Source organism: Pseudonaja textilis, chromosome 3 (genome assembly GCF_049901715.1).
Source record: "Pseudonaja textilis isolate UNSWEBS1 chromosome 3, rPseTex1.2, whole genome shotgun sequence".
Lineage (NCBI taxonomy): Eukaryota > Metazoa > Chordata > Lepidosauria > Squamata > Elapidae > Pseudonaja > Pseudonaja textilis.
In genome coordinates, this window is record NC_141992.1 from 96,908,387 (window position 1) to 96,920,638 (window position 12,252).

Here is a 12,252-nt window from a genome sequence, read left to right on the forward strand (position 1 = left end):
CATATCCAGATCCGTGCATAGCTTTAGTGTTTTCTAACTTCGCTCAATTTTGGAGGAGAAAGATCATGAATCTGTGGCTTCGGAAGAGTCTAGCTCACTTCATCCTTAAGATGTATTTTAAAAAGTCCCACCCATCCTCAGTTACCTGAGTCTGTGTTGAGACGGCGTGAAGACAGGTGCAGCGCAGAATGGTAACTGCGACGACGGGACTTGTAGGTATTTTCACTGCTCCTTTCCATTGAGAACTCATCCAGCCAGGATGAATTTGTCCGTTTGTCTCGGATGGTAGAAAATGAGCGTCTCATGGAGCCAGGATCCGTAACTACCTAGAAATGCATCCCAGAATGGAAGAAGGATTAAAGGTTGACAAGTGCCTGGTGGTTTCAGCAGCCGGATTTGCTAGTTAAGTATACTTAATCTCAGAGGGAGTTATCTCGTTTGGCCACGTATAAAGACATTGTAATACCCAAGAGGTGTGAAGGGAATTCACTCCCCAATCTGGAGCATCAAACAACACCTTTGATACTATTTGCTTTGGCTAATATAAGCTTATATATTTTGCCTTCCCCTAGGCCCTACGGTATATCCGATGTTTGCATCTCTGTACTCATGTAAGTAATGAAATAAGTAGAAGCAGAACAATCTCAGTTTCATAGGTCAGTAGTCAGCACTTTCACATGATCAGGCTTTGCACTGCTCAAAGCTTCTGCATTGAAGATTTGAATTGAAATGATGCATGGTTGAACATTCTGCTCTATTTTAGCAATCAGGATGATATGGGAGTCGGCATATTTAGTTTTTGTCAGCCTGGAGCGTTCACAGAGCACCAAAAGTCTATCAAAACTTGTCTTCGTCAGTCAAAGAGCGCACAAAGGTTTCAGCCTATCAATGTTCATATATTGGACAGTAACTGAGTGCATCACACTGTTCTCAGACTTCCATGCCAAGCAGCCAATCTTCTTCATCTTATTAATTTTATAAATAACTCAAGATGGCGCACATACCTAGCGCTCCTTCCTCTGCTATTTTCTCCACAACAACAATCCTGTGAAGTGGTTTGGACTGGAAAGAGTGACTAACTCAAAGTTATTGAGTCAACTTTGATGCCTAAGGTGAGACTAGCACTGACATTCTCCTGGTTTCTACCTAGTACCAAAACTGGTTCTCATAAAGGAAGCATTTGGCTTGCCCATCAAGATGGTATACCGTGTGTGTGTGTGTGTGTGTGTGTGTGTGTGTGTTGGGGTCCATTTTTCCAATTCTGTGTAGATCCCACCAGAGACCAAGAGTTTGGACTGGGAATATCCTATTCATCTAGAGAGTCTCCCATTCAACACAATAGAGTAAAATACCTCTGTTTCTACAGCAACAGAAATTTCATGTTTGCCCCAAACCTTGCAATTGTAACAGGAATAACCTAGTACACGAACATCACCAACTCTTTGGGGAACTCTGTTCACTTTTCAGGCACATCAGAACCCATGCTAGTCATGTTCTTGCTGTCACCTAATTCATTGCTTAGTTACTCAAATCTTCTCGTTCCAGGTCTATTGTCTAAAAACAAGGAGTGAGGATTTTGACTCAACAGCTTGGCCTACATAATTTTCAATTTGCTTGAAATGAGAGAGATCAGGTATTACATCTACACAGGATAATGGTGTTATGTTGAAAGAGAGAGCTATCCCTATGAAGTAAATGAATATAAGCCAAACTATTTCACATAATTATGGAATGCACCCTAGGGGAGTCTGGAAATTAATTTTAAGAATGTTCTGAAATGCACCATTCAGTCTTTCCTACTGAGAGAGGTCAGTAATAGCAGAGAAAAGCGTAATGGCTTATTTCAATACTAGCAGGGCTATAGCTTAGCTTAGTCAGTAAAGTATGTGCTGCCTTGCTTACTGATTCATTGATTAATGTTCAGGATTTCAAGGTGTTATACATATCAGGGGTCTCCAATCTTGGCCACTTTAAGACTTGTGGACTTCAACTCCCAGAGTTCCTCGGCCAGCAAAGCTGGCCGAGGAACTCTGGGAGTTGAAGTCCACAAGTCTTAAAGTGGCCAAGATTGGAGACCCCTGATATATAACACTCAGTTGACAGAATAATTAATTAGTGGAACAACTTGCCTCCAGAAGTTGTAAATGTTCCAACACTGGAAGTTTTTAAGAAAAGATTTGATAACCATTTGATTGGAAATTGTATAGGGCTTCCTGCCTGAGCAGGGAGTTTGACTAGAAGATATCCAAAGTCCCTTTCAACTCTGTTATTTTATTTTATTCTACCTCTCCCCCTATGTTCCTCACAACCACAACCCTTGGGATTGGTTAGAGTAGACCGAGAGACAGTAATTAGGCCAAAGTCATCCCATTAACTTCGGTGGCTGAGGGCGGACTAGAATCTGCAATACCTTAACCATTGTACCATACTGACACTCTCTCCTATTAACATTCAAAGAAGTCATAGAATCTTCACTTTATTAAAAAATGGGCAGCTTTAAAAGGGGAAACACTTCAGAGAAACAGACTGGGGTTTTTGCAAGGACATTTGTACTCATATAGGACAATAGCTTTTTCTAGCTTACCCAGGAATATATTTGCCAGCTAAAATTAAGTTTTGGAACAAAACCTGAACTGCAGTACGTCTACTGAAAAGAAGCATAGTTAATATCAAATTGTTGAGTTAGAAAGAAAGGGAAGAAAAGCTAGAAAAGGAGGGACAAAAAGGTATTCTACTGCAATTTTTGTAACAGAATTATCCAAAATTACTATTGGGCATTATTGTATACTTCAAGCTATCGAAAATTAAGATTAGGATCTGAATGTGATTCGGAGTATTCAGAGTAACTCTTGTATGATCTATTTTTCCTGTAAATTAATTACTCTAGGTTGTATTGATTCAAAGTAAAAATCTATCACTCCAATTAATTCAATTTGTAGCTTAGAATTCATATGACCGAATTATTTTCCAAGCTTTGCCCAGACACAGAAAAATTACATATTGCCAGAAAAAGAGCTTTACTCTAGTCTTCCTTCTAACACCTGAGTTTTAGATACTAGGTATTTCAATGTTTTAATTAAATGTCTCCACTCTTGCAGACTCAACTGGAACAATTCAGCCATACATTTATCACTATGGTAATAAATCTTTATTTAATATTATGTATTTACTCGTCTAACTGGCTATTTCATGGTATCCATTCTCAAGGCTGCTTCCTGACCCTTTGTCTGCTTGTTCTTGTTTTTATGTTTCTTGAATCTTAAAATTTCCTTTCCTTTCCACTGATTCTACCTTTTCCAAAGCAATGCTTCACAGAAGCCCAATTTATATCAAAATACTGGAATTTTTATACAAGTGGAAAGTATGATACAAGGAGCACTAGAAGATAAAAACTGATCTGTTGTGTGATGCTGATAGCAATATCAATATCAGATTGATAATTTAATAATCTAATACATTTGCATAAGCTACAAGACTTTTGAGATTGGGAAGATATGCTGCCATATAGTGTAACTTTTACTCGGTCCAGCAACACTGTTGTCCAATGTTTTGGCAGTCACGGTAACAATGGTCATGCACTGGAGCTCATAATTTCACTTCCCTTCCTCCTCCATGAGACTGACTTTGTTTATATGGGAATTCTTCTCCTTTTCCTTTCCCAAGGAAAACATTACTTCCAGGTTAGATCATTTATAGTGGCTTCAGTTCGTCTCAAGAGTTTGTGGGTAATAAGAGGTTGACCACCTTTGAGCCAGAACATGGATACCGTATGGAGCAGGCCATTATTTCCTTCTCAATTTCCCTTTTCAAGCAGGAAAATCTGATACTGCAATCTTAATCATTGAAAAATTGTATAAATTATGATTACAACCTGAGAAGGTATTTTATCTCTGTTATTCAAAACTGATTACAAGACAGACAAACAGAAAAAATAATCTGCTCAACAGACAAATACATATGGATTATGGCCAAGACTGACCAGGACAGGATGCTAGGCAGCAGGCATGTAGACAAGTATATTAGGACAATGAGGCTTGAAAGAGAAAGTGGCCAAGCTTAAAGGGAAAAATGCATCCAGATGACAGAAGTAAAAGGGTTATTTCAAATGGTTGGGATTCTTGCTATAATCAACAATATGTTTGGCTGAAATAGAACAGGAAGATGGTTCCTTCAATTCTCTGCTGTCCAGAATCTCTGAAGTCTTAGAAGAAGGTTTATGGACTGATTAAGGTGGTAGCTGGGCAAATTAAGATAGAATCAATTATAATAATTTGCATTGTTGTAGCCCAGGACAGATATTCCAACTTCCATCTGTAAACCAGTACCTTGTCTTCCTTGTCTCATTGGGGCCCTGTGTTCAGAATCTGTAATTCTAGAATTAAAGGAATGTTCCATGTTCAGAGAGAGCCAATTGAGTTGGTATCAGTGGCAAAGTTCAGCCTGTTTAACTGTTCAGATAAAGCAACAACCTCCTTTAGGAAAGGATCATGTATCTCCTGTAATAATATATTCCTACTGTTAGTCACCATTTCACCTGGTTTTACCTGGGGATCCACTGTCAGGCGTGGCATGGAAGAAGCCCTCCCAGATACAGCTCGTTCCTGAGTATCCACCGGGAGATAACTGCCACAGTTAGAGGGCTGCACTCTTTTAAACTCTCTAATTTCTGGCTCCTGGAAATAAACACACAGCCATACTCATGGGATTTCATTTGGTTATACTGCTCGCCATTGTCTGCTGGCATTGTTTTTATCCATGTGGTAGGAATGGCTTGAGAACAGGGTTTAAATGAAGCATAGGGAATGCTTTCTGTTGGCAAAAGAGAATGAGCCTGCCCTTCTTAAGTATGCTGGATGTGTTTAACACGATTACAAACAGTAACTATACCTTTAGTGCTTAAATATACTCATTTCAGTCTAACAGAGCAGGGAAACTCAGACTGCTTGCTTTTTCAGCATACATTTTCTTGCACTCAGATATCAAATTTGGATTAAAAATATATACAAATTAAGCCCGGTTTCAAGATTAGATGTAAGAGCCTTTCTGATTTAAATCTGGCTCCAATGTCTTAGCGATTTGTTTTTTTAAAGCTTGCTGATTCATAGTGTGATGTGTGATGTGTGTGTGTGCGTGTGTATTTCCCTCCATCAACCATCCATCTACTTAATCATCAGTAAAAGCTTTGCCAGGAATATCCCCAAAATAAATTTTTTAGATGCTTAAATAATGATTTCACTGTTTGTCTTTTGTTATGATCAATGATCAAAATGGATTTTTATTGTTGTTAGATGGAAGAGAAATTAGGAATAATGTATCACTCTCCAAACAGAAGTCTGACAAAAATTGTTTATGTGTTCTTTTCAAGCACAGAAAGTCTAAGAAGGCATAATGTATGTGTGTGCGTGTAGTACAAAATTTATGGATAGAGTGCAACATTCTGAGAAGCACACAGAGAAGAGTGGAAATAAATGCACAATTATACAGCATTGGATTTCAACAAAGGTGGTGCACAAATGTGCACACACACACACACACACACACACACATAGACCATTTACATATGCAGACATGAATCCCACCAGGTAATAAGGTGGCTGCAAGTGTGGGTCAGAGGCATGTAATTCACATTTGTGTGATATGATTCAACAATTTGGTTTTCAAACATGAACACCAGCACTGGAAAAAAAGATGAACAAAAAGCCCCAAAGCATTGGTTATTATTACTTATTACTGAATAACCCAACTGATGAAATGATTATATGCAATGAGAACAAACCAATTAGTAGAATGATAATCAGAATTAACAACTGTAACAAACATAAAGGATCAAATTTTCAGTCAAAAATTGCATTTCTAATATTGATAGTACCTTGAATATATAACTTGCTCGATGATAGTTGAGTCTATTTTATATAATACTCTTATTTTACTAAATATTTGCAACATATACTTCTTTATAACTTAAAATATTTACCATCACCATAATTCCATCAAACCTCCAGCCATAATGCTTACTCATCACTACAACTTTAGCTGTAGACCTTTCACTATTATTACATGGTCAAATGTCTCTTAACATCTCCACAGTCTGTATACTTGAGATCACTAGAAATCCATAATGACAAAGAAAAATCTAACAAGAAAAAATAATAAGTTCTGTGTTACGCTTCATGTTTTCATCTAGGATACCTAAATGAAATAGATACTAGAGTCTCTATTTCAGCAATAATTTGACAAATTATATATGAGATGACCAAAACCTCAGCAATGAATCTCTTGTGGAATAACTGACCAATTTTTGAAGATATGTGAGAGAGATTAAACTGATGATAAACAAATCCATTAAAAAAAAGTTTGTAACTAATTCTGATAACAAAAGTAATGGCTATGTATGTTACTAGAGTAGATCTATTCTTCCTATCCAGAATTGATGAATTCTTGCCTACCAGAAATCTACTCTGTTATGTCCAATGGGAAAGCAGCACATTGTTATTATGGAAGTTTCATTTATAGGATCTACAAATGTACCTAAATGTAGCTACCAGGATTTTTTTTCTAGGATTACCAGCATTTCAGGGTTATAATGATTAACTATTTGGGAAGACCTGGTTTCAATATTATATTCCACAGAATAGCTTTGGAAAAAAAAATATGTCTCAAAGACAAACATAAGGTATCTTCTGGGAATATGAGGTTTCCTAAAATCTAGACAGAAAAATAAAGTAAGATTAGTAAAATTAATAAAATAGACATTATAACATATCATACAATAATATAATGTAATAGAATATCATTACATATTGTATATGTATTGTATAATAGTATACACAACATACTGCATACAATATATTGTAAAATGTATTTTATAATAACACAACGTAATATCATTATATAATACAACAATATAACACCACTTGCAATCAAGAAGGTTTTTTCAACAGTACAGGAACAATTTCACTTGAAATGCTTTTCTAAAATCAATGAAAAACAGAGAAGCATTTTTAATAAATGGTACATCGATTTACCAGAGATTGCTGTTCTTGGTACTCTCCGTGGGCTGAATCCATACATGCCAACTGGAATATCTCCTGTGGGGAGAGTGGACTCAGGGAGGGGAACCCACTACGGCTGTTCCTATAAAGATAGTCCAACTTGAAATGAAAAGAGAATGCATCTTTTTATAAGTTTCGCTAATTTTTTTTCTACCTCCTCCAAGGGAAAACATCAGTGCCAGGGGGAAAAAAAATATTTCACAATAAGCAACATGCTTTTGTTTGAAAAAAGTGAGCTAATTATTACCAATGTCAGAAATGAACATGCCATAAAATTCTTTTCCAAGGGAAAGCTTGCCATATCCCTGCCAGGTTTTAGGAAAGCACATGGCTGTTATTTGCCCATCTTCTGAAGCACTAGAAATTATAAAGCAATAAATAACACCTACAGCCAAGAAGATAAGAAGATAGGTAGCTTGAATTACACACAATACTCAGAATTTCCAATGTCAGTCAAACCAGAAATGTTCTACCAATCCATCAGTGGAGAGAACGCAGCAAAATAGACAACACTTGATGAAGAAAAAACAGTGGAATCCTGGCCACAGCTATGGAATAAGAATTACAACAATAATGCAGCTTGCATAAAAGAGGTGGCTAAGAATAAAATAAAAAAGCTGAAATGAAAGAACTTGGAAAAACAGCAGAAATGGAGGAGAAACTGCAAGGAAGATCAAGAATTGATCAGCACCAGACGGAGATTAACCAAATGTTTTTTTCGTTAAAACACCTGACTGGTCTACAGCCACTCAAGGAGGTGAAATTGGAGATTGGTTAGCACCTGGCAAAGCCTATCTAATAATGAAAGATCCAACAAAAGAGGAAGCACCAGACAACTACCCGGCCAATTACCTGCTTACCAACAACTTTCAAATTGCTAACTGCTGTGGTAGCTGATATAATCCAACAACTTCTAGCTGAAAACAAGTTTTTTTTCCATCTGAATGTGGTTTGCATTGCTTAAAAGAAGGTATTCAACTCCCTGCCACATGACTGGATAATCTGATTATCAAGAGTGAAACAGTAGAGGCACAATGGAAGAGACAGTTGCTGGTTAATGTTCTGGGAGAAGTTAATATCAACAGAGGAATCTTTCAAGGAGATTCACTCTCACCATTACTGTTTGTCATTGCACTGTATCTTCTGTCAACAATACTGAACAAATCAAATAACAGATAATCAGAATTGGAAGGGACCTTGTGGGTCATCTAGTCCACCCCCCCGCCCAAACGGGAGACTTTACACCATTTCTGACAAATGGCCATGACTATCAAATGTCAGAAATATCTGCCAGACTATCTTGTCTTCTTTATGTGAATGATCTGAATGGAAAAACACCATCTGAAATAGAATCATTGCTCAATGCTGTCCATATACACAACCAGGATATTGTAATGGAGTATGGACTGGACAAATGTGACATCCTTAACACGGGGAAAATAGAATAATCTGAAGAAGTCAAAATGCTATATGGAAATAGCATCAAGAGTTTGAAAGACAATCGCCACAAACACTTGGAAATCTTTCAAGCTGACAACATCAAGAGACAAGAAGTTTAGAAGTAAATAGATCATGAGAGTGAAGAAGATCTTGAAGTCCAAACTCACCATTAAGGCAATTAACACTTGGACAGTTCCAGTCATAAGATTCACAGCTGGAATAATAAACTGGACTCAAGCAGAGCTAAAAGCCCTCAATAGGAAGACCAGAAAAATAATGACAATGAATCATGCCCTTCACCCATGCAGTGACAGACTCTAGTTACCAAGGAAAATAGGTGGGTGTGAAATTTTGCGAGTGCACTAGAAATTGAAGAAAATAAAAAGGCATTGGAAGAATATATGAAGGACAGTGAAAAAGATGCACTGAAGCTAGTATACCAATATGTGCTACTGAGTACTGAGTATTGGACAGACCAAACTGCCTACAAGAAAGACAAAATGAAGATTAGAAAAACAGACATGGCAAGGCAAAGTATTATATGACAAGAACATTAAAACATCAGAAAACATATTTAATAACAAGACCTGGCAAATGACTAGGAGCAGGAAAGTTGAAGAAAAACATGGAAGGGCTAATTCTGGTTGCATAAGACCAAACCTTAAGAACAAATGCATACCAAAGCCAGCATTGAGAACACAGCAAAAGAAAGCAAAAGCTACCTCTGTAAAGAAGGTAATGAGATAATGGACCACCTAATTAATTGCTGCAAGAAGACCGCACAGACTGACTACAAACAAAGGCATAATAAAGTAGCAATAATGGTACAGTGAAAGAGTTTTTTTAAAAAATACCATTTGCTTGGAAGCGAGAATTGGCAGGGTCACAAAATAGTCAAACTAATAAAAAACAAAGAAGCTAAAATGCTCCGGGACTTTGGAATTCAAGCATCTTGCCATAGACTTAACAATTGTTGATAAGAATGACAAAAAGTCTGGATAGTAGACCTTGCAGAACCTGGAGAAAGCCAAATAGAAAAGAAAGGACTGGAGAAAATAACAACATACAAAAACTCTTACACAGAAGCAGAACTACTCTGGCAAAACAAAGCAAAGATAGCACCAATAGTGGCAGGCTCCTAAGGGTGCACTCCCAAAACATCTAAAGCACCACTTGAACACCATCAACATTAACAAATCACCAACAATAAATTGTAAATGGCAGTTTTAATTGGAACAGCTTACATCCTGTAACAATATCTTTAATATAACCAAACAACAATATCTACCTATTCCAGATCTTGGGAAGGACTTGATAGATGGATAAAAAATGCCAAATCCAGTCTAAACATCAGGTTGACTGTGTGACCAACCATAATAATAATAACTTTTATTTACAACCCAAAGAACCAGACAAGTACTATCTTGTATTATTGACATTGTTATCATATACCTAATAAAAGTAAAAAAAAACAAACCTGAAAGCAGTCAAAATTTCACACTTATATTGCATTGACAGTGTATTCACATTTTTAATTCTGGATGATGGAAATAAAAAATGCTTTTAAGTGTGTAACTTAGTTTTGACAAGAAGTACGATAGTGACACAGTAAGACAGGATAGGATATAGACATTATGTTAGAAATTGAGGATGTGACTCTGCCAAACTACTGTTTGAATCAAAAGCATTAATGTTTTTGTTTCTAAACATAATTTTTAAAGTCAACGTAATGCTTGTTAAGGTGAACTGTTGCTTAATTGTCAAAATTGGCTCAGAAATGGCTGAAACATAGGAAATCTTTCCTGAGGTGCTTATAATCTTCACCAGAAGGTTCTATGAGTGACGTTTTACTCCTATGACACATTTAATTTGAAAACATTGTTTTGTATTCAAACTTGGGCTGGTTGGCACATTGCACTAAGCTGTAACTTTACATATGGTTTATTGAATAAACCACACTTATGATTCACCCATCATACTAAGTCAGAAACCATGGCTGGATTTACATAACACACTGAGTTTCAAGCAAACAAAACAAACTCTTGGGTAACATGTTCACCAAACCCAGTCAGAGAGAGAAGTGTGCTTTAATATAGACCAAGACTGTGAAAGTTTTAAGTGTGAAAGAATGGATTGGATAAGAATTAAAATGCAATGTGACTTCTTGATTATTCTCCTCCTTTCATTCTACCTTTATTGTTGAAACTAAGTTTTGAGTTCTGCATTCTTATTGCAATCTCAGTAGTTGAAAATGTTCTGTTAACCAGCACGATTACTTTCTATTCCCTCATAGTTTATTATAAAGATATTTGGCTTTATTTGTAATATCTCTTTTAGATTAGATTCCCTACCATTATAGCTTTCTATCTTGAGTAAGATTCAGTGAAAAAAGGATTAGGATTACTAGGATTACAAATACAAAAGCCAAGGTGGTATTATTTACTCAAACATCTGCACTTACAGTCCTGAAATTCTGTCTTGCTGGAGGTAAGGCAAAGCTTTGGCATTGGAAATGATCTCCTGAGGAAGAGATGAAGGCTCCATGCGCTGGAACATTGGGGCGTTTTTCTGAGTTAAGAAAGAGAAAATGACTGCAGTTTCAGTTAGGTAAAATAATGACATACTGAACACATGGAAGTAAAATGTCCATCATGTTCAATGTCTATAATGGCTAGATATGATGAGGATTATACTCTAACACATTTAGAGGGTAATAGGTTTGGAAAGTTTACTCCCAAAGAAGAGGCAAATAATACTGATATGCACATAATTTTATGTACGTTAAATGAGACACTGCTCGGATAGCAAATATAAATCACTTCAATTACTTTCCTTAGGAAAATGTACTACATAGCATACTTCATGCTCCACTTTCCCCACATCTCCACAGCTACTTTTCTCTATATTCAAGGGATTCTTTTGCATAAATGCTGTATTTCTAACACAATCCATGTTTAGAGTCCTTCCACAAGCAAGGGCTGTGCTGTTCTGAGACCTGTGCCATTCCTCCTGAAGAAACAATGCAAAAGCAGATTTTCAGCATTTTCTCTAGAACTCCCTGGTGGCCCCCATGGCTGGAAATTTCCACTTCATATCTCAGCTCCTGAAATTTTATCATCCCTCCCGAGCTGAAGCTCTGTGGTACGTGTCAACTTTCCCTGGTGCCTTCCTGCTGTTTTGCATGGCTGTTTCTTGCTGGAATGGCTTTTTATGGACAGTGGCCTGCTGTTGGTTTGCTTGTCTACTTTTCAGCTCGCTTCAAAAGCATTGCTGGTGTGGGGAAAAATAATGAAAGGATGAAGTTCCAATATACTGCTTCCCTACTGCGACCTACAAGCAAGCACTGGCCATCTCAAAGAAGGGAAAGGAGAGTATTTGCATAGTAGTAACAAATAAATACTCTAGATAGCCTAAGGGAGTCACAGCTGATGGTATGCGAGGGTCTCAAGGAAGTTAAGGATACACATATTGTATAGACTTTATAAAAAGAAGTCATAGAACGCATAAAATTGTGGGAAAGGAGAACAGTTACTATAGATCAGGAATCCTGCCACTGCATTTTCCTTTTTACAAAAATATATACTGTCTTCTATCTTGCTGCAATGATTCCTATTGGCTGCCCTACAGAAACTGCAGCAGAATGTTATATATTCTTGGAAACCATCCTTAGTGTATTAAATGCAACATTGGCTGCAAGGTATATCTGTAATTTCTTATCTAAATAACCTACCACATCCTCTATTAATGCTTGCCAGTAAAA

The 12,252-nt window shown here is 36.9% G+C and overlaps 1 protein-coding gene across 1 annotated transcript in view; it reads right to left on the reverse strand.

The window, feature by feature from the left end:
- Positions 1 to 12,252, reverse strand: part of CACNA1E (calcium voltage-gated channel subunit alpha1 E) — a 346,898-nt gene that overhangs the window by 18,623 nt on the left and 316,023 nt on the right. Inside the window, exons 43-46 of the mRNA XM_087930443.1 lie at positions 10,954 to 11,060; positions 7,026 to 7,134; positions 4,545 to 4,673; positions 146 to 326 (exon numbers count right to left, since the gene is read on the reverse strand). Coding sequence (XP_087786569.1) covers positions 146 to 326; positions 4,545 to 4,673; positions 7,026 to 7,134; positions 10,954 to 11,060 — 526 coding nt within the window. The remainder of the gene's footprint in view (positions 1 to 145; positions 327 to 4,544; positions 4,674 to 7,025; positions 7,135 to 10,953; positions 11,061 to 12,252) is intronic.